This window comes from Crotalus tigris, unplaced genomic scaffold (assembly GCF_016545835.1).
Source record: "Crotalus tigris isolate CLP2741 ecotype Arizona unplaced genomic scaffold, ASM1654583v1 scf7180000018786.1720131, whole genome shotgun sequence".
Taxonomy (NCBI): Eukaryota; Metazoa; Chordata; class Lepidosauria; order Squamata; family Viperidae; genus Crotalus; species Crotalus tigris.
Window position 1 is genome coordinate 483,485 of NW_024097201.1, and position 27,541 is coordinate 511,025.

General features: G+C 34.5%; 1 protein-coding gene across 50 annotated transcripts in view; it reads left to right on the plus strand.

The window, feature by feature from the left end:
• The window catches only part of PTPRD (protein tyrosine phosphatase receptor type D), a 478,865-nt gene that overhangs the window by 235,328 nt on the left and 215,996 nt on the right, over window positions 1-27,541 (plus strand). For 27 of the 50 annotated variants that reach the window (XM_039356115.1, XM_039356098.1, XM_039356102.1 and 24 more), the window contains exons 3-4: window positions 9,021-9,166; window positions 18,566-18,707. In XM_039356115.1, the coding sequence (XP_039212049.1) occupies window positions 9,021-9,166; window positions 18,566-18,707 (288 nt within the window). Of the gene's footprint in view, window positions 1-9,020; window positions 9,170-18,565; window positions 18,708-27,541 lie in introns of all 50 variants that reach the window. The other 23 variants (XM_039356096.1, XM_039356097.1, XM_039356101.1 and 20 more) reach the window with 1 other exon arrangement.

The following is a 27,541-nucleotide window of genomic DNA, read 5'->3' on the forward strand; positions in this document are numbered from 1 at the left end:
TTAGGTCTCTAGGAAAGAAAGACCCTCAACCATTTGGTTGAAGTGATAAGTTCTTTTACTAAGGATTACTGATTGCAGCAAAAGCAGGCTAGAACTGAGTATTCCCACACAAAGTCACAAGTTTTTCCCCTTCCGTGGTCTCCCCTTCCTTCAGCTAGATTGTCAGTGTCCAGTAGCATCCTGATGCAATGTTTTGGGAACCGCTTTGATGTCAGGCGTGTCTTGAAACAGCTTCACATTCTTTCCCAGGCCAGGCATCCTTGGGCAACTTGATTAGTCCGGTTTTCACATGTCTGGTTCCTATTAGTGCCATTCCCTCCCCCCTTTGCCTCCTCCTTCTCCCTCCTGAGCCACTTCCCCACATGATTGTGCCACCATCCTTCTTTTATGGCAAGATGCCAGCAAGTGTAGCGAAGAAGTATACTTGACAATAAGTAATAATAAAACCATAAAATAGTAAGAAAAACTCCTATAAAAATAATCCCTCAAACAAATAAATTCCTATAGGAGTTTGGTACCCAGATCTTGGTCTGAAAGCCAATTTTTCAAAGACTTCTTGAACATCATCAGGTTAAGACCCATGTGAAACTTGGTGGGAAGGGGGAGATCTTTCAGATGATAAGTGCTGTGTCATAAAAAATGCTATGAATGGCTTAGATAGTAACCAGCAACTTGAATTGTACCTAAAGCCAAATGGTGAGCAGTGAGTAGTAGTGACATATGAGCATACCAATATACATCAGGGGTTACCTGCATGGTTGCATTCTAGACCACAGGTAGCCTCACAGTGGTCCAAAGGTAACCCCATGTAGAGTGCATTGCAATAATCCTGTCATGAGATGACTAAAGCATGAGTGACCATCTGGAGCACCTCCTGATTCAATAGCAATACAATTGATACACAAGATGAATATCTGAAAATGCCTTCTTTGTCTCAGTTGCCATCTTTTAATCAAGTACTTGCTTCAAACCCAAGAAGCAAATAAGATTATGCCCAGTCTTGAAATACTGTCTCTTCCAGGATACTTGAGAAGCCTAAATACTTATAGCCTGCTGGAATTTCTACCTTAAAACCCCTACCATATCCTACCATACAGTTCCTTTCTTCTTTCACTTCCTGTTTCTGGCTACCCTAATTAAAAGCCAAAGCATTTATCAACTACAGACTACTATCAGTGGTTGATCTTCTAGGTGTCAGTAGCTGCTGTTTCAGCTCTGTAGTATTAAAAGAGCCTTGTCTGAGGGAAGCTTTAGAAAAAATAATTCAAGGATATGAAAGTTCCCATTTTTAAATTAAGTTTTGCCAGGAAAATGAATAAGAAAATTAATAAAGTGGGGCACCCTAATTTTGAAAGTATCTTCTTTAGTAGGGAGAGTATGGGAAAATTAGTTCAAAAATGGGAATTCGTATTTTTAAATGCATCAATTGTTGGCTGTAACCACATTTAATTTCATAAAATATAGCCCCTTGTTCAAAGACCAGAATAGCCTCAGCATAGTAATATCATGCATCCATGCTGTTAATACAATTTACTTTTTCCTAGATCAGTAAAAGCAGATTTCCTATCAAAACCCCCTGCATACACAAATGGATACATCCGTCTTACTGCATTCAGTTTCATTAGTTATATGTAGTTTTATCACACAGTAATTAGTAATCAAATTACAGCAATCTTTTAAGAGTGTTGATTACTTGGATTATTTTTTATAAGGTTTGTTAGACTCAAGCTTTTGTTATTGTTTAAAGATAAATATAAAGATGAATGCTTCACGAATATTTAAAATAATTTAAACTTAACCCTGTACTATATTCCATTTTTTTTGTTCATATTAGAGGAAACAGTCTTCTGAAACAAGATGAATTTGTCTGGCATTTTAAGACTCTTATCTGACTTTACATGGTGAAAGACAGCTTCAGATCTTAGTTACCAAATAATTCATGCATCGCTAGCGGACATTAAAATTTGAAAAAGGAACAGCAGCAAAAAAGAAAAAAGAATAGAGAAAGCTTGAAGGAGAATTTTCTTTCAGTAAATTAGTGACTATGACAAGGTTATGTACCATTCCAGAGGGATGAAGTGTCTAACCTTTTAGCTTCAAGAGGCTTTATGCTTTTCATTTTCTGCTGGATAAAAGCTTAATATGGATTAAAGGGCAGATTCTTTTTTTAAAATTCAGATAAAGCTATATCCAGATTTTATACTTCATTATTTATTATATGCAGTATAAAATATATATACCCTTCATGCATTAATATTAGTCTTTGCTGTATATATGATGTGCTATATGATTTTAGACATAAACAGATCTAAACATATATATGATTGTATGTCAATTTTAAGGTACTTTATAATATCTTTTTAATAGCAAATCAAGAGCTAAACATTGTTTGGATGCTTCATTAAGTTACTCAACTGCCTCTCTGAATGCAAATTCATTAATGTGCCTCTTAGTTTTTAAGAACACTTAATAAATATAAAAGTGGATTTGGTATAGAGTAAAACTGTTAGTCTTTTTAAGCAGTATTTCAAACCATTATATCTGTAGCTTTTACTATATATAAATATATTTTAGATGAAAAGTTTAACACATTATGCAATTATTAAAGGCATAATAACAAATTAGTTTTAATCCAGTAGGAAATCACATCTTGGGTCCTGTCTCTTCATTCTGAAATTGTTTTTCCTAGAAACATCAGACATTTAACATGACCTTTGTTAACTAAACATAACTTGTTTAGATTGTTGCCATGATAAAGCCATACAGTTTCGTGGCAAGTAGTTTATTTTTTCATTTAGAGCACGGGTGTCAAACTCTCAGTGTCACATGATGGAGCTGGGGTGGGCATGGCCTCTGCATGATGCAACCGGTCTGCGGGCCGGCAGTTTGATACTCCTGATTTAGAAGAACTTAAAAGTAAATGTGAAGCACTTAATGATACTCCATTAATAGTGCCTTCCTTCCTTCCTTCCTTCCTTCCTTCCTTCCTTCCTTCCTTCCTTCCTTCCTTCCTTCCTTCCTTCCTTCCTTCCTTCCTTCCCTTCCCTTCCCTTCCCTTCCCTTCCCTTCCCTTCCCTTCCCTTCCCTTCCCCATAGCAATCAGTCCAATTTTGGATGGCTAGTATATGGCCATTGGATTCCTGTTAAGTATGTGATCTATCAGTTATTTAAAATGGTTCAATAAGTACTGAATCATTTTATATGAGAAGAGTTAAAAGCTTCCTGAGTTGAGCAGTGCTGACATCAAAGAACTTCTGCACAATCTGGCGTTCCACCAAGGGGAGCATTACTTTTAAGGTGGAACCAACCTATCAGGCAGTGGTAGAAGAGAAGCATGACTTAGCCAGGAAAGACAGACTAGGAGTTTAGGAAAGAAGATGCAACAAGAATTATGGTGGTGAGGGATGACTATCCTGCCAAAAAGGTGGCTCTGGACAAAGACTGTGAGAAGCAGGAAATAAGATCTCCTGCTAGACAAGAAAATAAGGAAGAACAGAATATGAAAAAGACTTCAGCAGGGAAAGAGAAGAAATAGAAAACCAGTATTTGGGTTTCTGCAGCCGTTCTTCATATGTTTTAGTCTCCAGGCCTTGGATCATCTTAGTTGCTCTCCTCTGAACTTTTTCCATGGTCTCAACATCTCTTTTGTACTATGGTGACCAAAATTGATTGCAGTATTCCAGGTGTGGTCTCACTAGGGTTTTATAAAGCTGTACTTTGCTTTTGTTTTGTTTACCCATTTTTATTGTTTTTTGAACCAGTAATATCCCCAGACCTTTATGGTTGGACAGAGTTAAAATATAAATAAATATATATTAATAAAATGAAATGCAATCCTAAGGAAATTAATGCTTTATAGGTATAAAAGTTTATATTCAAAAGAAAAAGACTAGTGTCTGTCTGTGAATACACATTTATACACATGAACTGATTAAAATAAATAGCATAATTGTGGTTAATAAGATGAAGTAAAAATCTGTTAGTAATTTTGACTACACATAGTGTATTTAAGAATACACTATAAATATATATAAGTAAACAAAATAATTAGTAATTTTAAAAATCCTTTAAAACTGCTGTTATTATGTCTGGTGAAAACTTCTTCATTTATCCTAGTTATTTATCTTACTTGTATAGTAAACCTTAGGTTCAGGATGAAGTATTGGAGATTTCTGAATGGAGTTATCCTTAATACCATCATATGTGTATTATTATTCATAACAATGTATCAGGCATGGCATTATGTGATTGACAGTTTATACTCTTAGCAAAATTCCAGAGAAAGCTTTGTTTAGCAGTTAGCAACATTTTATGAAATCATTTCTCACTTGCTTGCCCTTTTAGAAATAAAAGCTAATTAACTTCTTGCACAAGCCAATTTGCAGGTACATTGTAAGCACAGGTTAGAATTAAGGAGCAGTAATTGCTTATAATGATGATCAGCATAACTGATGTGATAAATTATGATTAATGAGTAAATTAGCAGTGAATGCTATAAATGTCTCTGCTATGAAAATTATTTTAAAAAGAAATGAAGGGCAACCAAACCTACTAAGTGTGCTGGATATGTCTAATAATATTAACTCTTAGATGAAATATTAAATCCTTAGCATAATTCCTAATAGTTATCTGTAATTCTTATTGATTTATCCATGTACAAAGAACAGATTTGACAATCTGTAGCCCAAAGGGCTTAGAAAAGCAATAGTAGATGGAGTTCATCCATTAATGTTTGTGGAGATTCTCAATCATCTAAATATTTAAGGTTGCTGCCTGCAAAAGAAGGCAGTTGCAGTCACTGCCCACTTACCCCGGAGCTCTCCCCCCAAAAAATAATTCTAGAATGATTGGAAGCCAGTCTAAATGGTTTAGTCATGACTCAGGAAGAACAGATTCAAAAAGTCCTTCTGTGGATGGATCATTGTTCCTCTCATAATTAGTCTTTTAATATATTTTAACTAACAAGAATTATGACAAAAAATTACAGAAATAAAACATATTTTAAGTCTTAATAAAAATGTAAAATCTCATAGGAATAGTGATTCAGTTTAAACTAAGTACCTAAACATACCTAGTTTTAAATACTATATCTTGAAATATTGAAGGATATGGAACAATTCAGTCTTTCCATGACTGCAATCCAAAATCTGTTTTCTCAATGGGAATAGATGCATTTGTCTAAATCAAATATTCTATGGATTTTTCTCAGTTTAAAAATTAGTGTAATCCAGTAGTTAGTATAAACCAGGACCCTTCCCCCCATTCATTCTGCTTTCTTTGAATGAAATGAAATTACAATTATAACAAGTGGATAATACTAATCTACTTTTATGTATATATTTATAAAGGTTTTGCATATTATATAATTACAAATTTGCATTATTTAAGTTTAACTTTCCAAATAAGGATCTTCTTTGTCATTTTCACTGAAGTTTGTTAATTTGTTATTTCAACTAGCTGTATATTCAGTATGGCCAATTCATGGGCATATGCTATGTGTGGGTATGTGTACACACGCATATGTATACATAGCATATTTATATTATATGTATAAGCATATACTGTATGTTTACTGGAGTCAATTCTCTCTCTGTTGGTAGAATATATAGTTTTAGAAAGTTTCCATATAGATAAAAAACTTTTTAATTTAATTTAATACACTTTACTATTTGAAAGAAAAAAAAAGTCTGCCAGATCTCATGTTGGCCCAGTTCTGTTAATCAACAAAAAATTTGTTCTTGATTGTTATTGTTATTAATATTGATTTTCTTATCAGTATTGAAAATAAAATATTCAAATTAATTATAAATTCCACAATGAAAATTGAATGTATTTATAAATGTAAAGCCTAAGTTAACCACTTTCCAATCCTTGTTGAATGAATTAAGTGTGCAAGGTTTTAGACTGGGATGGAACACTGATAAATTAAGTTTTCGGTTAGCATGCACTTGCTATATTTGTAGTTAATTTTCTCCTTAATTCTATGAGAAAATTATTTCTAGGCAGTGGTGTTTTTGTAAAAAAAAAAAAAAAATGGTGCCGGAACTTACACACATCATACAACCCGCTTTGCCTACTCTACAAGGTTCCATCCAAAAAAGGTGCTGGAACTTTGTTCTGGGCGTTCTATGACAAAAAAAGCCCTCTCTCCTTGATTAGTTTCTATCCATTGCTTTTTCTTAGATGCTAAGGATATATAGTGTTCAGAATCATTTTCAAAATATATGGGCACTAGAATTTGCCTGCACTTTCTCTAGCAGTTGTGTCTTTTCCCTGGAAAAGTCCTATTTATTGTATCATGAATATATAATTCATGTTATCTTGAGGTGTCATAATATGAAATACTGCAAGTTACAGTTTTATAATTGGTGTGATTGGGTCATGTGTATGGAAATATTTTCTTCCCTTAGGTATAAATGATGTGTTTGTTTATGATTTTGCTTTTAGCTTTATTTTTTCTGCTTTCCCCCCTAACTTTTAGATACAGCAGTTGACACACTAGGCAAAACCTTGAGGCAGGAATTTGGCAGTTCTTTATCCAGAAGTGGGAGCTCAGTATAGTTCAAGGATTGGAATTTCTGTTCCACAATGAATCATAAATGGGCCCTATTTTATTGAATTGAACTGTAGGTTTCCCTTGCAAGCTGAACTATAAGTAGATAAATTAGCATTTAAGCATATACTGTAAAATAAAAAAAGGTAAAGGAGACTCTGTGGCTTTTAATCTGCTAGTGTTGCCCAATATAGGGAGGGGGCGGTGCTCATCTCCATTTCAAGGCCATTGAGCCAATGTTATCTGAAGATATTTCTGTGGTCATGTGACCAGCATGACATCACAGAGTGCTGTTACCTTCCCACCAAAGTGGTACCTATTTATCTACTCACATTTGCATGCTTTCAAACTGCTAGGTTGGCAGGAGCTGGGGCTAGGACAGGAGCTCACCCTGTCACGTGGCACTTGGGTCTTGAACCTGGATTGCTGGCTTTCCAGATGACAAACCCAGCCTCTTAACTGCTGAGCCACTGCGCCTCCATATGCTGTAAACATATGCTGTAAGCATATACTTCTTAAATGTTTTACTATAGAAAAATTAGTCCATTACAAAATTCTTTTGACTGCAATGTATGAGATTCAAGTTCTATTTATAGTAAAATCAAGATTCAAATTTTTGCACCTCTTTCTTCTGATTATGTACAGTCTATTGGAGAACCATGGTGGTAGGGATGTTTTCCATCCCTCTTGTTTTGGTCATGGCCTGTTCTGATATCAGACTGTTTTTCTCATGACCATGTGAAAACAATTTCACACAATTGTGATGGACCTCAAGATCTCCCTCTTTTATTCTTAGTTGAGCAGAAAACATCCAGCAGTTGTGTTGTCCACTGATTAGATCCTTGCTTAATACTAGATCAATCAATATAGGTTTTAACAACAACAATCGCCACAAAATGGTTATGAGGCTTGTATAGTTCTAACACAAAATCATTCTTACGTATCACTCTACTTTGTCCCTCTTCGATAAGTGTTGCAAATGTAATATGGATGTAACTTGATAATACATTGTTTTCTGAGGCCAAAGTTTGTTGTTGGTCAATCATTCAATCATTTCCAACTCATGATCGAAGAACAGAGACCAGGAGTGTTTTTTAGTAGTTGCTCTTTCAGTTCTTATAAGCGCATGGTAGCATCTAGTTATTTTGTCTTTTATTGATCTCTTTTTGATTGCCTTTCATTTTATCAAATGTCAGGTTTTTCACAAATAAACTTGCCTTCACATTATGTCTTCAAAATAGATCTAGCTTCATTATTAGTGTTTCCAGTGAACAATTTGATTTTATTTCATGTAGTATTGAATTATTTGTTCTCCTTGTAGTCCAACTTATTCTTAACAATTTTCAAAGACATCTGTTTTTCTTTATTTAAACTTTCTGATGGTTGTTCTTTCACAGCCATGTTTTACAACAGGAAAAATAGTATGCCAGGATGGTTCTCACCTTTGCTGTCACTATGATGCCTTTACACATTAATATGTGGTTTAGATTTGTCAACTTTTGCCCATAATCTCCTTATTTATGGCTACAGTTACCATCTCTTTGAATTTTTGAGCCTCGGAAGATAAAGTTTTTAAGAAGCAGAAACTGTTAATTTATTAATTGCAATCTTTGCTATACATGGTTTCTGTTTTTGATAGAAATAGTTTATGGAGCAAGTCAAATATTTTTGGAGAAAAAAATTCTAAGTTGGGTAATTACATCAACAAAGCTTTGCTAAAAATAATTTTACATTTGTATGGTATTTTAAAAGAAATTCAAATTCAATTCAATTATAATTATGATATTATAATTGAAGATTGAACAACTAGCAGGGAACTAGATTTTGTTTTCTAGTTTAAGGTTTATATATGTATATGTATATGATTTCTAACAATATCAACATGTATAATATGTTAAATCCTGCCTGGAACTGGCATATTGTAATGTAGCTAATTGTGTTACAGGTGATCCTTGACTTACGATCATAATGGAGCCTGCCCCTTATCATTGCAAGTTGTGATGGTTGTAAAGCAGATCACTCACATTACTTAACCTGATTTTACAAACTTTTTTTTGCAGTGGTCATTAAGCAAACACCACAGTCATTAAGGAAACCAATTGTTTGCTGTGGGCTAGTTTTGCTGAAAACTGGAAGTAAATGCCAATTTTCATCAAAAATGTCAAAACATTGCAAACAGCTGAATATGTGGGCTAGTTGCTGAAAGCACAAAATTTGAACATGTGACTGTGGAAGGGTGACTATAAGAACTGTGGAACTGAATTGTATGCACCCCAGGAGAGATCCGTTGTAACTTTGAATGGTTCCTAAGTGACTGTTGTAACTCAAGGACTATCTATATATCAGCCTTCCTTTTCTTTCAAAACTTTGCTCTGAAAGTTAGTATTATTTATTTTGGTTTAATATTTTTGACATCCTGGTATATTATTTTGGTCAGCTTAGATTTATTTTACTGTTTCTTTTTTAGCACCACCAAAGTTTGCAAGAACACCTGTTGACCAGACAGGGGTCTCTGGAGGAGTCGCCTCATTCATCTGCCAAGCTACGGGAGACCCAAGGCCTAAAATTGTCTGGAACAAGAAGGGCAAAAAAGTCAGCAATCAGAGATTTGAGGTATTAGGTCCATTGTTCTGTTCCTCTGAAAACCATTTACTTTAATATTCCTTGATTATTCCCTTTTGTTTCTGAACAGGATAATTTTAAACAACAGGAATTTCAGTTTTATTTGTAAGACTATAGTTCTTGATCCTTCAAAGATGTGCTGTGATTTTTTAAATATTCCCTATTCATGTAGGAAGTAGTTATTATGTACATCCCTGTGGATTAATGGCAAAAAAAATATGTACATAGTTCCTAAGGTCATCATTAGCTAAAGAGAATTATGATACTGGGCATAATAAGGTTGGTTATTGTAACAAGCATTAAGAATCAATTTTATCATCCAATAAGTAAATGTTTTGTGAATTGTTTTAAAAAGCAGCCAATAGTGATGTCAGGGTAATGAAAGTAAAATAGAAGCTCTGATCAAAAATATTAGTAATTACTGTTCCCCTTTTTCTTTCCTGATGAGAAAACATGCAAGTTGATAAATAAAATGAAGATAGATAAGTTGAAAGAATATTATGCAATACATTATGATAGTGTGTTTCCCCTTCAGAATGCCGCTCGTGTTCTTGACTATTTTGCCTCTAACATCAACATGGACGCCCCTTTTTAAAATGTTGGGGCTTGAAAAACCCTGCTAGTTTTTAATGAAATTTACAATTATACACCAACTAAGCAGCCAGACCAAAAACAAAACTCCACAACTCTTGTGAGTCTTGTTCTTAAATGTAGCTGTAGACTATTTACTCTGCATATCATTTGGAGTAATTAAACTTTACTGAGAATTTATATGATGGGATATAATTGATAACACTTAAGAAATCTCTTTATCATATTCCCTCCCAGACAGAACCAATATGAAACAACATTCTTCTTCCTCCATCCTATTGGTTGCGCTTGATTTTCAGGTTGATTTACTTTTTAGATACCTTTGCCTAAAATCTTCCTTCAGCCACACTATTTCCAGAATCCTATTAGCGTTTTATTACGTCTTTATCAGTATAACTTTATGATAAGTTGATCTCCAGCTTTGGCCTCGAGATCTTTTTCAGAGAGATTCCTGAAATTAAAAAAAAATGTGTTCTCAACAGCTCCAAGCTCTGCTTTATTCAACTATAAACCAACTCTCAGTTGCCTTTTCCCAATAAACTTTATTTTAATCTTTCATTGATTCTTTACAACTTGAAGAGAATGTACAAAAGCTCTCTTCAATCATCTTTCTTAAGCTCCTAATGCAGGGGTCTTCAAACTTGCCCCTTTTATGACTTGTGGACTTCAACTCCGAGAATTCCTCAGCCAGGCACAGTGGCTGAGGAATTCTGGGAGTTGAAGTCCACAAGTCATAAAAGGGACAAGTTTGAAGACCCCTGTCCTATTGTCAATTCATATGTGTTGACTGCTAGTTATTTTTTGTCTGTTAAAGCTCTGTAATAGCTACAGAGTAGCAGCCATAAATATCCTGATCCTAAAACCAGCATAGTAATTACATTCTAACCTCACTCAGAAGAATTATGAGAATCTGCAGTTCACCATACGTTATAATAAGCAAATTAACTAAACACTATGTTTTGTTATATTTCATAATACATTAGAATAATGGATGGAGAGCCACTGACATGGAGCCATAGTTAAATGCTGCATTTTCCTTCTATTCTCTTCTTTTTTTGACCAGGAACAGCATTACTATGAATTCTCTTGATGCAAGTTTTCTTCAATGTCTATCCGTTCTCCCATAAGTCTTTAATTACACTATGAATCCTACATTTAAATCATGCTCCAGTTGTTAAAAAGAATTTAATTAAAATATGCCTGAATAATTGTTCTTTACTGGGACTGCACTGCACTTTGGAATCAAAGAGAAAATGTGTGCTTTGGAGCAGACGTGAGATTGTATATAGCACCTGTTGGCAACTCCTTAAATTAATTAAACATTTTTACTTAAGTACTTCTTTCTTCAATAAAACTATGAATTGTCACAATTCTTGATTGATGCCTGATCTTTTTCAGCTCTGGATAATTTAATTTGTGTTTATTGATATTTGTTAACTAATTTAATAAATATATATAATGATATTTACATGTTTTCATGTGTGTGTCTCCAGGCAAAACAAATGTGGTGGCCGTCTAGTCTTTACATTTATATTCTCTTCCTAGATACAATCAATATTTCGGATTTGTAACTGCAACTTGTAGCACTTTAATTTATATACACAGTATCAGAAACTGTGTTATGCATTCAGATTTTTGACAAAATAAACATTGTACAATCATTATTTGATAGCACGTTGTTTGCCTTCATGAAATGTGGAGTGAAGAATTTTTTCATCCACTATATCCCTTAAAAGATTTTAGTAGAGCCTTTTTATAGTACTATTATCTTTCTATTATTTTTTATGTTAGGTCTTATTTTATCACAAGCTGAAAGAATGTTTCATGTATTGCTTTCAACATGGAAAGAATCTTTTCTTGCTCTTTCACGTGTTTATAAATAGTCTTTATAGTAGAAGTCATTTGTCAAGCAAGATATTATAGTCCAAGGTATTTCATCGTCTCATATAGTAACCAATATTCCTCAAATAAAGAGATAGGAAGGCAATTCCTCACATATAACTCTGAAAGTCAGTGAAGGTTTACATTCACAGTTCAAGTAGGCCAGTTATTCCACCCAGCTCTTCTCTTACAGCTGAGTTTTTCATAGGTGGTGCCAAGGTCAAAAGAGTCTTATCTAAGGTCTACTACTACTACTACTACTACTACTACTACTACTACTACTACTACTTCTTCTTCTTCTTCTTCTTCTTCTTCTTCTTCTTCTTCTTCTTCTTCTTCTTCTTCTTCTTCTTCTTCTTCTTCTTCTTCTTCTTCTTCTTCTTCTTCTCTTCTTCTTCTTCTTCTTCTTCTTCTTCTTCTTCTTCTTCTTCTTCTTCTTCTTCTTCTTCTTCTTCTTCTTCTTCTTCTTCTTCTTCTATCATCGCACAGTCAGCCAGATGTTCAGACTGGATTTTGTCTATCTATCGAGTCCTTACCCAGGACCTAGGATAGGCAGATGTGGGTGTTTGATGGTATTACAGGTATCGTTGCAGGATAGAAGCAGTTCCTAATAAGGCCACCTTTTGCAATTGACTAATGGCAAATTTGTCAATGCCAATGGTGTTCAAGTAGTGCTGCAGTTGTTTTGGGATTGCACCCAAGGAGCCTATGACTATTGGTACTACCCTTGCTTGCTTTTGCCACAGTCTTTCTATTTCGATTTGTAGATCTTTGTATTTTGTTATCTTCTCCAGCTCTTTCTCTTCTATTCTGCTGTCTCCAGGCACTGCCACATCCACTATCAAGACTTTTTTGTCTTTCTTATTGACAATTGTTAAGTCTGGGGTGTTATGTTGCAGGTGCTTGTCTGTTTGAATTCTGAAGTCCCAGAGCAGTTTAATTTTATCATTTTCTATGACTTTCTCTATTTTATGATCCCACTAGTTTTTGCTTACAGGCAAATGATATTTTTTGCAGATCTTCCAATGCACCATTGTTGCTACTTGGTCATGCCGCTGCTTGTAGTCAGTCTGTGCAATCTTCTTGCAACAGCTTACCAAGTGGTCCACTGTTTCTTCAGCTTCTTTGCATAGGCGGCACTTACTGTCTGTTGCTGTCTTCTCAATTTTGACTTTGTATGCATTTGTCCTTAAGGCTTGGTCTTGTGCAGCCAGAATTAGTCCCTTGGTCTCTTTCTTCAATTTTCCTGCTCTTAGCCATTGCCAGATCTTGTTAATATCTGCTTTCCCAGCTATTTTTTTTTAATGTATTGGCCATGTAGTGCTTTGTCTTCCCATGCATCTCTTCTGTTCTTCATTTGGTCTTTTTTGTAGGCCAGTTTGGTCTCTCTATTATTATTATTATTATTATTATTATTATTATTATTATTATTATTATTATTATTACTGTTATATACACACACACATATATACAGACATGCATGTGCACATGCACACAAACACACATATGGATGTTTTTCCCAACAATGTTAATGTAATTGATATTTTTCTTTTTGCCAGACTAAAGGATCAAAATATAATTGCTAATTATATGTATGTATAGCTGTGAGTAGGATATGATTGATTATACTATCTACAAAAGAGAGATGACCAATATTGTGGTTAGATCATGGAGAACAAAAGTTGGATAAAAATATGTAATATAATAGAATCCATGTTAGTTGGTATTTAATCTTTTTTTCCCTTTCATTTATCATGAGCATGACTTCTAGAGGCATTGAGAAATCAGTAGGATTAAGAATATAAGCATAGGACCATTACATATGTAATAACACAATCCTGAATAGGAACTTGCCCACCTGTTGGTTGTTAAGGTGAAGACTCAGATGGGAGCATTTTGAGTCAAGTTTACTTTTGAACCATTCATTCATGCTTCCATGCATGGCCAAGCAAAGGTCAAGCATGAGAGAAGCTTACTGTTATCTATGTCTTTGTTGGATGTGGAAACGTTATCCTATATTGAAGGTATACTCAAATGTGGATATGTGTATGGAGGGTGCCTACCTGAAAGCAACTCAGGATAAATTGCATGTGCTTTTATGTTCTACACTAACTTCAGCTGTGACAGAGTAAATTTATGATCTTCTGTGACAGAACAATTTACAGTTTTCTACCCCACTGCAGATATCAAAAGCATGAGACAAAATTTATAAAGCAGTAATTGAACCGAGTTTATATAGAAGATAGATTAAGAATCTTTGGTGCTCAAAGCTGGGTATTCACCATTCTGCAGTTTTGTGCCAGTTCCTATGGTTGTTTATACTAGCTACAAGAGAGAGATGGCCAATATTGTGATTAGAATAGATAATGGAGAACAAAAGTTGGATAAAAATATGTAATATAATAGAATCCTAAGACAACTGAATGGGTGCTCTGTGTAATGAAAGTACAGGTAGTCATAGTTACCAGCACAATTGGGACCAACATTTCTGTTCCTAAGCAAGGCAGTTGTTAAATGAGTCATGCCCAATTTTATGATCTTTTTTGCCATAATTTTAAACAAATCATTACAGTTTGTTAAGTGAATCATGTGGTTGTTAATTGAGTCTGGTTTTCCCCATTAACTTTGCTTATCAGAAGCCATTTGAGAAGGTTGCAAATGATAATTATATGACCTTGGGACACTGCCACTGTCATAAATACTTCCCAGTCGCCAAGCATCCATATTTTGATCTCTTAATTGTGGGAATGCTGCAGTGGTTGTAATTTGAGGCCTGGATATAAGTCATTTTTGACAGTGCTGATGTAACTTCGAATGGTTGATAAACGAATGGTTGTAAATTGAAGATAGAGGTAGTCCTCGACTTAAACCGTTCATTTAGTGACTGCTGCTTTTTCAGCAGCACTGAAAAAATGTGACTTATGACCGTTTTTCACAGTTACGACCTTTCCAGCATCCCCATGATCATGTGATCAAAATTCAGATGCTTGGCAACTGGTTCATATTTATGACCATTATTGTCTCCCGAGGTTATGTGATCACCTTTTGCAACCTGATAAGCAAAGTCAATGGGAAAACCAGAGTCACTTAACAACCAGGTTACTAACTTATCAGTTGCAGTGATTTACTTAACAACCATGTCAAGAAAGGTCATAAAATGGGGCAAAACTCAATAAATGTCTCCTTAACAGCATGAATTTATGGCTCAATTGTGGTTATAAGTGGAGGACTATCTGTAAAATAAGAATTATTCTCCAACTATTTAGGTAACCAAAACTTCTAGAACGCCTAACACAGTAATCTCAAAATTTACCAAAATTTCCTATGACTAGGCAGTTTGACCTTTGTTGTTTATGTTTATCTTTACTTAAGGGTTTAAGATTATATTGCCCTCTGGTGGGCATCCAATATGTTTTTTAGGATTCAGAGATGATAAGCTGAAAATAGAGTGAAAAGCCAAAAATAATGTGAGAGTTATGGCGTTAGAAAAGAAGAGAGGTAAATCAATACACAGCAATGGCGGCAATTGGGCTCCTGGAACAGACAATGCAACATTTTGTCTAGAACTTTGAGTCTACTCTGAAGTTCAAAATATCTTTGACTTTTGCAGCCTTGCATACTTTTCTGGAAGAATGGAAAGGATAAAGGACAAACAATAACAACTGGAACAACTTTGGTAACATATTTCATCAATGACCTGAGCATAATTTTCAGACAGTGCTCTCTCAGCCAGAAATATTTTAAATATGTCATTGTCTGTTGCAGACAAGACCAGGGGATGGTCTGATAACACACTTTGTAACTCAAGACAGTTGACCTATTGCTAAGAATATTTTTATGGAAACATTATTTTTAGTGTGCAGCTTTCCCTCTTCTTCTTAAATAGGTATTACATTAGGAAAATCAAGAAAGCTTCTTTATCTTAATTGCTGCAAATAGGAATATAGATAAAAGATTCAGGTGAGAGCAATTTATAATACAGTGCTGCAATCTGCTAAGCTTGCTATATAACTTTTTCTGTATGAAGAAATTTACAATACAAAGCTTATGTTTTCTTACGTTAAATGTAAAATTACCTTAGCTGGCTAAGTTATCCTTTCTACATAGCTATATTTTATAAGTTCAAAAAGGAAAAGGTGGTCTATAAGTCACCGGTCTTATTCTGTTTGCCAGTCTCTGTCAAACAGCTGAGTTTTCAATGAAAATTAAATTTCATAGGATTCTTGCCAGAATATTTTTTCCAGATTTGGTATGTGCAGCAGAGTAAGTTTGGTAATAATAAAGCACAACAGTAGAGATGTCTTCTAATTGTCTGGAAAGAGATTCATTAGAAGGTTTTTTTTTTTTAGGAATAAAATATAGATGATTTTAATAGAAGGGCCGTTTGCTAATGTTAATTGGAAGAAATGGCCATTAATATATTTGAAATATTTATTGTTTATTTAAACGTTTATATAGCCACTCATATTCTGGGCGGCTTCCAATCAGCCAGAATCTAGAAACACTGAAATTCTGAAATCAGGACCTGGGACTGACCACAGAGGGCCAGAACACAGTATAGGTCTTAAGCACCAGGAACACCTTTCCCAGGAATGGGCTGCCACTTGTCTCCCAGCATGTTTCCCCATACCTGTGACCACATTCTTTTCTCCTGTCCCCTCCCGTCTTTCCCCCACCAGCCTCCTTTGGTACCTCCTCCTTTTCCAATGTCGTGCAATAACATTCACCCGCAAACAAATGAGAGTAAAGACAAATAAATCTGATTAGAGGTGTTTCTTCCTAGCATTCACTGCCCCAGCACCGTCACCTAAGCCAATCACCTTCATCACTTACTCCTTTCATCTCCCCCTGCCCAGCACTTTGTTCTCACTCAGATGATTAAGGAAAGCTTATCCCCATGAGCCTTGCAGGTAAAGCCCCCTCCCAATCTGTCATTTGAGAGTGGCAAAAAGGTCCATTGCTCAAAAATCATTACACATGGTAAGTCTTAGCCATTCTTGATCTTTCCCAGCTGGGAACAGTGATATTGACCAGTCCAGCTGATTTGGGAATCTGCAATTCATTGCAGACCATAGTCTAAGGTCCCAAATGAGAAAGCTGTAGGAGACAAGCTGGCTTTAAATCACAACTGCCAGCTTGCTCTTGCTTCCACTGTTGCTAATCACCTGACTAATAGGAATCTCCCCTCTCCTGAGAAGGTGCCATTGCCCTAAACCTACAGTCCTCCAGTTTAATAAGCTTCCACTTTCTCCCATCCCTCTGGTGGTCAAAACTGTTCAGCAGGCTTTCCTGCCATGTTGCTGCTCTTCCAGGAGCCAGCCCTGTGCCAATCATCAACTGAAAAAAAAAAAAAGTAGCTTGATCTGCGGAGCGCCAAGCTCTCTCCACTGCCCACGTATTGCTTTAGATTCCATGCAGGAGAGAAGGTGTCATCAGCTGCCATTCTGCATCTTTGCTGCCCAGGAGAGCCCAATAAGGCTATGCTGTTATCCAACAGCTCCACAATCTGTCTCCATTCTGGGCTTTGTCCCATTGCTGCTATTTCCCACACTCCAGGCTCTCCTAACTCCAGAGTTTTTCAACTCTCCAAATCATTCAAGACTCCGTTGATAATTCTCTGTTACTGTAGTCAGGGTCAACATTCAATTTACATAACCTCCATGACATACTATAATTTTCAAAACAGGTGAGAATATTACTCCTGTATCTGTCTTATTGCCATCTTAAAAAAACCCAAAATGCTTGTATTTAATTTTATGTTGTTGTTGTTTTTACTATTCCATACTAAGGGGCAACTTTGTTAGTTGTGTTTGAACTTAATTCAAGTTCTGCAGAGATAGCAAATACAGTATGTTTGAGAAATCAGTCTATTTGTGTCTGTCTGTCTATCTATCTATCTATCTATCTATCTATCTATCTATCTATCTATCTATCTATCTATCTATCTATCTATATCAGCTATACAAGTAAAAATATGACTCTTGGGTATATTCATGTTCATATATATATAAAACTGATGACTTATCCATAAGCATAAAGGTTTCTCAGTGTTGCTAACCAATAAAGATATTTTATTGGAAATGCATTTCATTTGCTCTAATAGGCAAAAATTAGGTAATAAGAACCTGAAAGGGAGTTTACTTTGCCAGCACTCAAAGGTTCAAATAATAATGATTGTTTTGATAATTGGATACCAGAATCTGCAGGATGCCTTAACAAGTTATATTCTATGTCTTGTCAAATAATTTTATAATACTTTAGATAATAGTTATCGGTAGAATTTCTTTGCTTTCAGTCATTAATTAAATATTTATATAAAATAGAATATTATTAGGACTACCCTATTTGGGCTACAAAAACCCATAAAACCATTAGATAACAATAATGTATTTTCTCAATCTCTTTATTGCCATTTGCCATTCATATGAACTCTTGCCATCCAGATATGATAGCCCTAATATGTCCTCAGAGTTCATGCCTTGAGGAAAACTGAGATTCATTTATAGTGTCACAGTCTGACTACTGCCTGAAACTCCCTGAATATTACAGTCAAGTTCACCTCAGTGGTTTTAATTTGTTGCTGCCAGCTGATCCAAAGTGTCTAGTAGCTGTTTTGAAGATTCAAGGCATTGATGCAGTTTGAAAAGAATTGGTGCAATAATTATAGATATGCATCTACTATCTTCTAATGGCTCAAATCACTGTCCTATTGTGTTCAGGTCAAAGATCAACATAAGGTCAACTCAGTTTCATTAACACATTATTTTTTGGGCTTAACTGTACTTAAAACACCGCTTTTATGAATTGAAACAGTTACATAGGAGGAATGTAGAATAGCCCAGTTATTAATTTATCGGGATTAACCAAGAGGTAGGTGTTTGTAACAACACCTGTGACAGCTGTTGTTTCCTTCAATAGGTAATAGAGTTTGATGATGGGTCTGGATCAGTCCTCAGAATACAACCATTACGAACTCCGCGAGATGAAGCTATTTATGAATGTGTTGCATCCAACAGTGTTGGAGAAATAAGTGTGTCCACAAGACTTACTGTCTTGCGCGGTAAGTGTTTTTTTTTAAATAACATTTTAAAAAATAGTTTATTAGGGTATCACATTTATTAGAGTTACTGTAGAATTATAATATTAATTCTTAAAAAGTTTGTATATTGAAGGGCAGAAGATTTGACTTTGTTTTCATCTAAAAATATCTTTTAAATATTATGATTGCAGTCAGCTTGCCCTAGTCCTGTATCGGGAGAGCAGTTGAGGTGTTGTTGTTGTTTTTATGTGCCAGGTTTTCTCCAGTCATAAATGTTGATTGAAATCACACATTAAATTATGACCGTATTTTGTTTACTGAATATACATATATGCATATATGTATGTATAGTACAGCCAATGATAATAGAACCATGATTCATAGCTTCAGTCAGCTGTTAGCATTTGCGATTGGATTAACCTCTGAATATGTGAAATCCATGAACTGAGCTTTCCTAAACTGCATTTCATACTGAGAATAATATAAGAAGTAAAAATATCAATTTTTAATCAAATACATTCAATGCTTTTTAGATACATTGAATTTTCAAAATGTTGTTCTTGTCAATTTATGTATGATAAAGAGTTTATATCAAAGCTAGTCCCACAAGTTGATATACTGACCTTGGCAGATTATAGAAACAGATTTTATTTATATAATGATGAATACAATTAAATGTCTTAGTGAATATTAGCAAACTTTTCTTCATAAGTAATGCTGTCATCTTGTTCTATTCCTTATATTTTTGAGAAATCATAATGAGGTTGATGTTAAACTCAATGCACTAACTTTAGATGCTTTCTACTCATTGCTGACGGGAGCAATTTCTGTTAAATCCACAAACAAGACCTTACTTCAGCTAAAATCAAATATCCAATAGCCTTTGATTCTGAGTTCCAGGTCCTTAGGCGTACTTTATTTTTTCCTTTCTTGAATCTTCTTCTGACCCTGTGTTTCCAAACAAAGCTACTGGATATATATATATGATGTAGAAATTGAAAACTATTCTATTTTGGGGGGTTTGGTTTTATTGTTATGCCTGTCATTTATTTTGCAACAAATTTGGCTGATTACAATTCATTTTGTATTATAGTTATCTTGTAATATGAATACAGATTTAATTATTTTACTCTTCAATATTATCAGATGTAATTTTATTTAATATTCTGTTTGTGTCTGTATACAACATCCGGTTTCCCATTTGCATTACTTTGGTGTAGTTAAGATTCAAGCATTGATACAAGTGTCTTCCCTTGTCTCCTATACTCGAGGCTTTTCATGGATTAACTGATGAAGAAAGATGTCATGGAGAAAATAAAATAATTGGTGGAAGGGGTGGTGCGTATTAACATCAGCAAGCTTCATTATTTTTTCAAAAGGAGTTTCTTTGGCAATTCATCTGCTATGTGACAGCTATATTTACGTCTACGGAACTGATTGTGATTTTGTTGTATTTGTCATAGCATACCCACATGCAAATACGATTAGAGGCCTTCAAGTTTTCCTAATGCGTATTATTATTATTATTATTATTATTATTATTATTATTATTATTATTATTATTACTATTATTTATTTGATGTGTCAAAGGGACATCTTGTCATTCCTTTGTCTGTTGGATGAAAAAAACCATGCTAGGGAAAAGGAGATAAAAGAAATGGGAACAAGGAAAGAAGATGGAGAGAGGATGTGGAAGTGTATTGTAGAGGGAAAATGCAGTTTGGTTCTGGACTGTGAATAAAGCTACAGCTTAATTATTCTATAATATTGACAAGCCATTGAATATTATCCATGTAGAAAATGTGCTTGGGGAAATTCCAAACTGCCATTAGAAAGTTAGCATTCCATGCTGATCTGTATTTCTGGTAATCCTTTTGCTCTGGATTCGGTTCAAATTCTTTTTTGATTGGGTGCTAGAGCTGATTATTATTTGAATAGGAAATATGTTGCACCCTTTAATCTTAAAGGTAAAAAGTATTCATTTACAGGTTTATGGTGATCACAGTGGGTCCAACTACATTCTGTATCTAATTTCTTTTATTGTAGAAGTAGAATAATAAATCATTAGACTGAAGCACAAGCATTTTTTTCTTCTCACCTTTTTTTCCTTTCTTATTTGATGAATAGGGATGCAAAATAAAAGGCTGTTACAAGGGTAAATAGTAATTATTATTCATTGAATGTCAGGTTCAATAGGAATGGCTACAAATTAAGAGCATGTTTATTTCTGTTTTAAAACATTTTAGTTTGTAATTGAAATAAAAAAGAACAGATAATAAAGAATAATTGCTATTTTGTTAAAATGTGGATTATCAGAGATTTTCTTTAATAGCACAATGAGGCTATTGATCTTTGCTCAGGTATCCTGGGGTTTTAATGTGCAAATTGATTTCAGTTTAATAATTAATATAAGGATACCTCTGGGGTTTTTTTTAAAGAAGAGATTAAAACAGGCTTAAAGTGGATTGAAGGATTTGGAATGCATATTTTTTTATTGTAAAAAGAACTCCACAACCAGACACAATGAGCACACATAGGCTACAATAGAAGCAGGTATTTGAAACCCAGTTTATTTTAATATTAAATTTAAGAAATCACTTGAAAATTAACAGGATGAGGATGCTCATCAAGTGAGAAGAAGGGGGAAGAAGAATGTAAAAGAAAATATAGATATTTAGCAATGGGCTCAGTAACTTAGTTGTTAAACAAAGTAGTCGCTGAGTGAAACCATGACCATGCTTATAATACTACTTTTGCTTTCTTTCGAATATTGTAAATGTGAAGATTGGTTGTAAAGTAACTTTCTCATCACAGCTGTAACTGTGAGCAGTCACCAAAAAGCAGTTGCTAAATAAGGAATGTTTGCCGAGACAAACAATTCCATAGAATGATGCTTAGTTTATTTCATAAAGAACAATCATTGTGATCCTTGTGCTATCTGAAGTAAAATTTGTATTTAAGAGTATGGGAATTAAAATTATGCTGAAAGAAATTTAGGGAAGATTGTGACTGTTGTCTGCCATCTTCACAAATGAATGAATCAGGAGTAGGGTTGGCAGTGCTGGTGCCTGTGGAACTCTGTATGCATTCAGTGTAGTCATATATGAGACCATACATAGTGAGGAGACTGATAAGTGTCGGTATAATACTGGAAACTGCATGCTTGCAGAACATATATGCTCACTGTCAAAATCAAGTTGATTTTTGGACCTCCTTTCCCTGGGTTTTGTGCGTTGCTTCTAAAATTCATTTCCCAGAATTAATTGAAGAAGGTAGGGTACATTCTGAGATCAGCATTGAAAGAAAAGGTGTTTGACAGTTTTATGAGGAGACCCAGCTGCCTCCACTGACTAGAGGTACACAGCAGAGGGGTCCCTGGTGCTCTCTGAGCTTGTTTGTTTTCTTGCAGATGTTTCATTACCCTAACTAGGTAACATCATCAGTTACCTAGTTAGGATAATGAAACATCTGTAAGAAAACAAGCAGGCTAAGAGAGCACCAAGGACCTCTCATCTCAACCCTGAGCTACAAATATTTTCCTTCCTTGGCATATAGCAGAATTGTACAATTATGGGGAAAAATCCCAAGTGCCCTCTACAAACCCACCAAATTCTTCAGGTATCTGAAGTAAGCCCTTCTAAAAAGTGTAAGTCTTGGTTTGGTTTGGTTTTACCATCAATCTTAATTGGACTAGGAAGTAATTTGACTAGTTTCTCACTTAACGTGGATAAAAATAATGTTTGAATGTATTAAGCAGTGAGAATAATGAAGTACTATATATCATTTCACTTGGGCATTCCAACCAAGATGAAATCCATAAGATCATTCTTAGCTAAGCCATGAAGAGAAAAGGGCAAAAGATCATTGATGAAATCTTTATCAATTTTATGTCATTACTCAGAACAGATTATCACCCACACATGATCACTTTCATATCAGAATAGATAAAATTAAACATATATGTGCACTAAAAATAGAACCAAAATCTGACAGATATCAATATGAATTATTGTAAGATTCAACCGATGATTTGGAAGAAGAAACACACTTTGGATAAGACTGAGCTGAAACTGGGGCAGAAAGCTTCACGCACATATAAAAACTGCTTTTGAAAAATATTTAGTTGTTTTACAACACTGATGCTATCCAAATAACTTGTTTGTTCAGCTTTTTTTGCATTCTTTCCTATTTATTTTGTTTGCACAGTAATGACTTTGATGAGGCATGGAGTCATGGGTGGGGGGGGGAACCACAGTGTAATGCAAATTAATATCAAATAGCAATAGAGAAAAAGAAAAAAAATATTCCAGGACTTGCATTTGTAATCTTAAAAGTTCAGCTTTTATTTTAAAGAGATGACAAACAATACTGGTTTTAACTTTCATAGATTCTACTCCTGGTTCCTTATAACAAGGCTGCTTTAGAGATCTCTCTAATGAACATTGGCAATGCAAATCTCAAATAATTGTTAAGAATTCAATTATCACAGAATTCTATTAATATATAGTATTTCATTTCCTTTAAAGTAATGGGAAGGAGGGAATCTCAGATAAACTCACTGTAGATATTTCACTGTGACTTCAGTATAATTCTATTAAAGTAATTTATTACCATGCCAGACATGATTGCTGTGTTATCACATTCTTAAATTCAAAGTTTCTTCTAAAATGTAGACTTGAAGAATGATGAAGATCTGAAAATAATGAAGTACTTGTGCAGAAAATAAAACTTTAGGAATCTTCAAAGGGATTATTCAGTTTTAAAGAAATTTGATCAAATCAGTCCTTCAAATCAAATCTTTAATATCTGAAGCAATTTGAAGTGTCAATTCAAATCAACTGTTTTTAAATTGCTTCAGATAGTTCAAAGGCGATACAGAAATCTAGTGGAGTTTCTGTCTGCATTCTTAAAAACTGTTGTAGCTTTACTTCTACACATAGATAAAAATGAGGGGGAAAATGGGTGCCTCTAAATTTATAAACTTAGCTGGCCAATGTATTTTATTGCCTCTACAAATCCTGTTTTTCCAGACTTTGTGAAGATGTTGCTCTACCAATTATTTCAAACTCTTTGGGAATTTTTTTAAGGAGGTTGGTATGGAGGAGGAAGAAAGAGAATGAGAGAACAAAGAAGCCACATGTATGTTATGATCTGTTGTGATATGGCTTATGCTTTGTACTGTAATTCTCCAAATCCTTATTCTTCTTCTTTGTTTTTCCTTCATTCTATATATATCTCATTAATTCACCTTACATTCTCCATTCCTATTCTTATTTGTTTGTTTGTTTGTTCTTTTCTTACTCGGGAAAAATTCTGTAAGAAGAAAGTAATTGTATTTAATAGAATATTTATCTATGAAGAAAATATATAAAATTTTACTAGACTAAAGGATCATTTACTCCGTATATCTAAGAACTGGTCTATTAATGATAAGAGTTCTGTGTGATTAGAAAATATTTCTTACATTTTATTGCTAAAAACTGCTAGTAAAAAAGTATTTTTGATTGTTAACTAAAATTATAATACTGAAGTGGAGGAAGATTTGAACTAACCAGAGTTAATTTCTACATGACAGAGCAATAAGCTCTAGTTTTCATACTAAATATTACGGCTGTATACTGTTTCATATTGTTAAGCTGAAAATTACTAGGCAGAAATAATTGTGAATCAAAGGAAAGCGTTAATTTCAGTTTCCGGCTTAGTTGGCTGATAGAAACTTTGCAATTATAACATAGCAGATTCTGAAGTGCATTTTATATTAAGTTGCATTATCTAGTCAGTTATTGGTGATACTTTCCCTCATGCCAAAAGAATAGTATGGAACTCAGCATACTGAGGAATTTTGGGAGTTGAAGTCTACACAGCCTGAATATGAAAGCAAGATTCATACCATCTTTATTTACAATTGAAATGCTTCATGATAGTATCATGAAAAATATAGAGATAGTGTATATGAATTCTGTGGATTATGTCCATAATAACTATGTACAGATCCAGTTCATACTTCCTTCTAACATCTTAGCTAGATAACTGGTTATGTCTCTTTTAAACTTCAGCATTCTAAACTTTAGAGAATAGAATTACTATTATTGAAGTACCGTAGATATGAATGTCAGCATAGAACCCAATGTTGTTGCTTTACTTAAAGCAATCTTGTCTTGCTAGTAGACATAAAGCAATGGACTGCCACTTGAAATAGGATCAATAAACATAATGAAACTATCACTTAATTTAAGTTTTATTCCCTTGCTGCCCAACAGACACTTCTTCTGCTAAGCATGAGTCGTAATGTATTGAACAAAAGCTATTTTGAAGAACTTCTTACAACTTTGTGAAATAAAGATTGATTTAACAATTCCTTGTGTTATAGAAACACTAAAACATTTACTATTTCTCATTTAATAATCAGCAGTACATAAATTTAATCTTCAACACAATGTTTCTTTTTTAAAAAAAAAGTTAACATGTAGGGTTGAGCATAATTTCTTACTGCCATTTGGCAAGGAATAATTAAGTATATTGAAACTGAAAGATAACACATGCCCATATGCCGGCAATGGGAAAAAAGTCACGATACATCACGCGTTGTCATGTGATGTTGCGAGTTTGACATGCCTGCTTTAGTGTCTCACTGCTCAGGCAGTTGACATAAATACAAAATGTCAAAAGAAGATCTTTTCTTTCACCTGATCTACCAGCAAGAAAAAGTGAATGTATGGTTCATATTATTACCAAGCTGTGTATTTTAATACAAAACCAAAATTTTTATTATTGCTGTGTCAGTAATTAGGAGCAGGAATCTTGTTATAAGTATTTTTTTCAAGATACATATCTTAAAATATAGGACTTCCTTCATATGGCATTTATTTTTGGAATCATAGACTTGGAACAGATAGAACTATTTGGTCAACTTCTTGCTCAGTACAGTATCCACTACAGCAGCTTGTCATACAACTATACAGACTCCGTATGAAGACCTGTAGTGAAGGAAAACTTATCACATCATGGGACAGCATATGTTATCACTGACAGTTCATATAGTCAGGAAATGCCTCCTGGTGTTTAGCCCAAACCTTCTTTTTTGTAGTTTTAACTTAGTAGTTTTGATCCTAAAGTAGTAAAGACTCAGTCACCTATTTCTGTATGACAACTCTTTCTTAGTACAAGTATGGCCATAGATGGTGAATCATTCATAAGTAGCTTTTCTAAGGCCACCTCTAGTGAGAGGTTAGAATCAACAAGAATCCCAAATTGCTTACATATTCCTCTAAAGATAGTGCTACATTATCTAATAAAGGCTCAATAATGAAAGCCATGAATGTGGACTATCTTACCAAAAAAAAAAAAAAAAAAACAACCCTCAGCTTTTCTCATATAGCTTATGAGGACCCCACAGAATTTTCAGCGGTTGACTTAGAAAATCCCCCCAAAAATCTAGAAATCCATTAGATTATATTATAGTGGAAATCTGTCAAAGCCAACTTAAATATCTTCTTTCAATGCAGTGGAGACCCATGCAGTTTGATCAAAATATGTACATCAGTCTAATAAGCAACAAACTAAACATCATAACCACAAAAAGCACCCTTCTGTATCAAATATAATGGGCAGATGAATATAAGAGAAGTACTGGAGACCACTAAAAATCTACTCCAACCATTTTGAATAACCATAGCACAAAAACTGCTTCAACAGGTGCATTATTTGGCTTCCAAATGCAATTTAAGGCACTAGTTGGCACCTTTAAGATTCTGCATTGTTCTAGATAAGGTTATTTGAGCAAGTGTCTTCTCTTGTGTTCATCTGCCCATTTAGTCAGATCTATTCAGCTCCCTCTGGTCTGGATGAGATTGTACCGTAATCTGATACAGTTTTGGAAACAGCCATTTTTTTCTATTTATCCCCACACATTGGAGTCTGTTCCTTCCCTCTTGGATTTCAGCAGTTAAGATAAAATGCAGAAGGAAAGCATATTGTGAATAAATGTTAAAATCTTATAGATCTTCACAGTTACCAATGACAGAGGAAAAAACCAATACACAGGTAAGACAGTATCATTATCTTATCAGCCCAGAAAATAACTTGAGTTTGTTTTCTTGCAGACATTTCATTACCCAAACTAGATAATATCATCAGTGCTAGCTAGCTAGACTTTATGACCATCCCATCCAAGCATGTGCAAAATGGGTAGATACATAACTCCTACCAACTAATGAATCTCATCTGTCCAAAACTCCTGTTGATGTTATCTGCAGTCCAAATGCCAACATGACGAATACTGATCGTAAGTTGTAACTTACCACTGCAATTCAACAAGAAAGATTATCAATGTAATTTTAAGCACAGGATGGATCAAAAATTAATTGGTGCCATCCATAATAAAGGTATCACTTCATGATGAAGTGTTGGTAACTCAACTTACCATTGCAATTCACCCTCATCATGGATGGCACCAATTAATTTTTGATGCCTGCTGTGCCTATAATTGCATTGATAATCTTCCTTGTAGCATGTGTTGTGCTGATGATATTCTGAGACAGTCCTATGATTTTAATGATGGTCATAAAGAGATCAGTCAGACTTCAGCAGAAAGTCTCAGCATGGATGTTGGAAACTCCCAGTAGAACTCTCCTGGATTATCCTAGTGTATTATCCTTGCCAGTTCAGTCACAGAAGAAACTGCGCAGCAAGGAAGCTCCTGGAGGGATTAATTTCCAACAAACAGGATTCTGATAGTTGAATGCAGCCCCCACAGATACTCCACCATAACCAAATCAGTCATTTAAGGTGTGACCATGTCATGGAGGAGTGTTGACTTACTTTGGACTGACATGCCATTAGCAAATAGCACTACA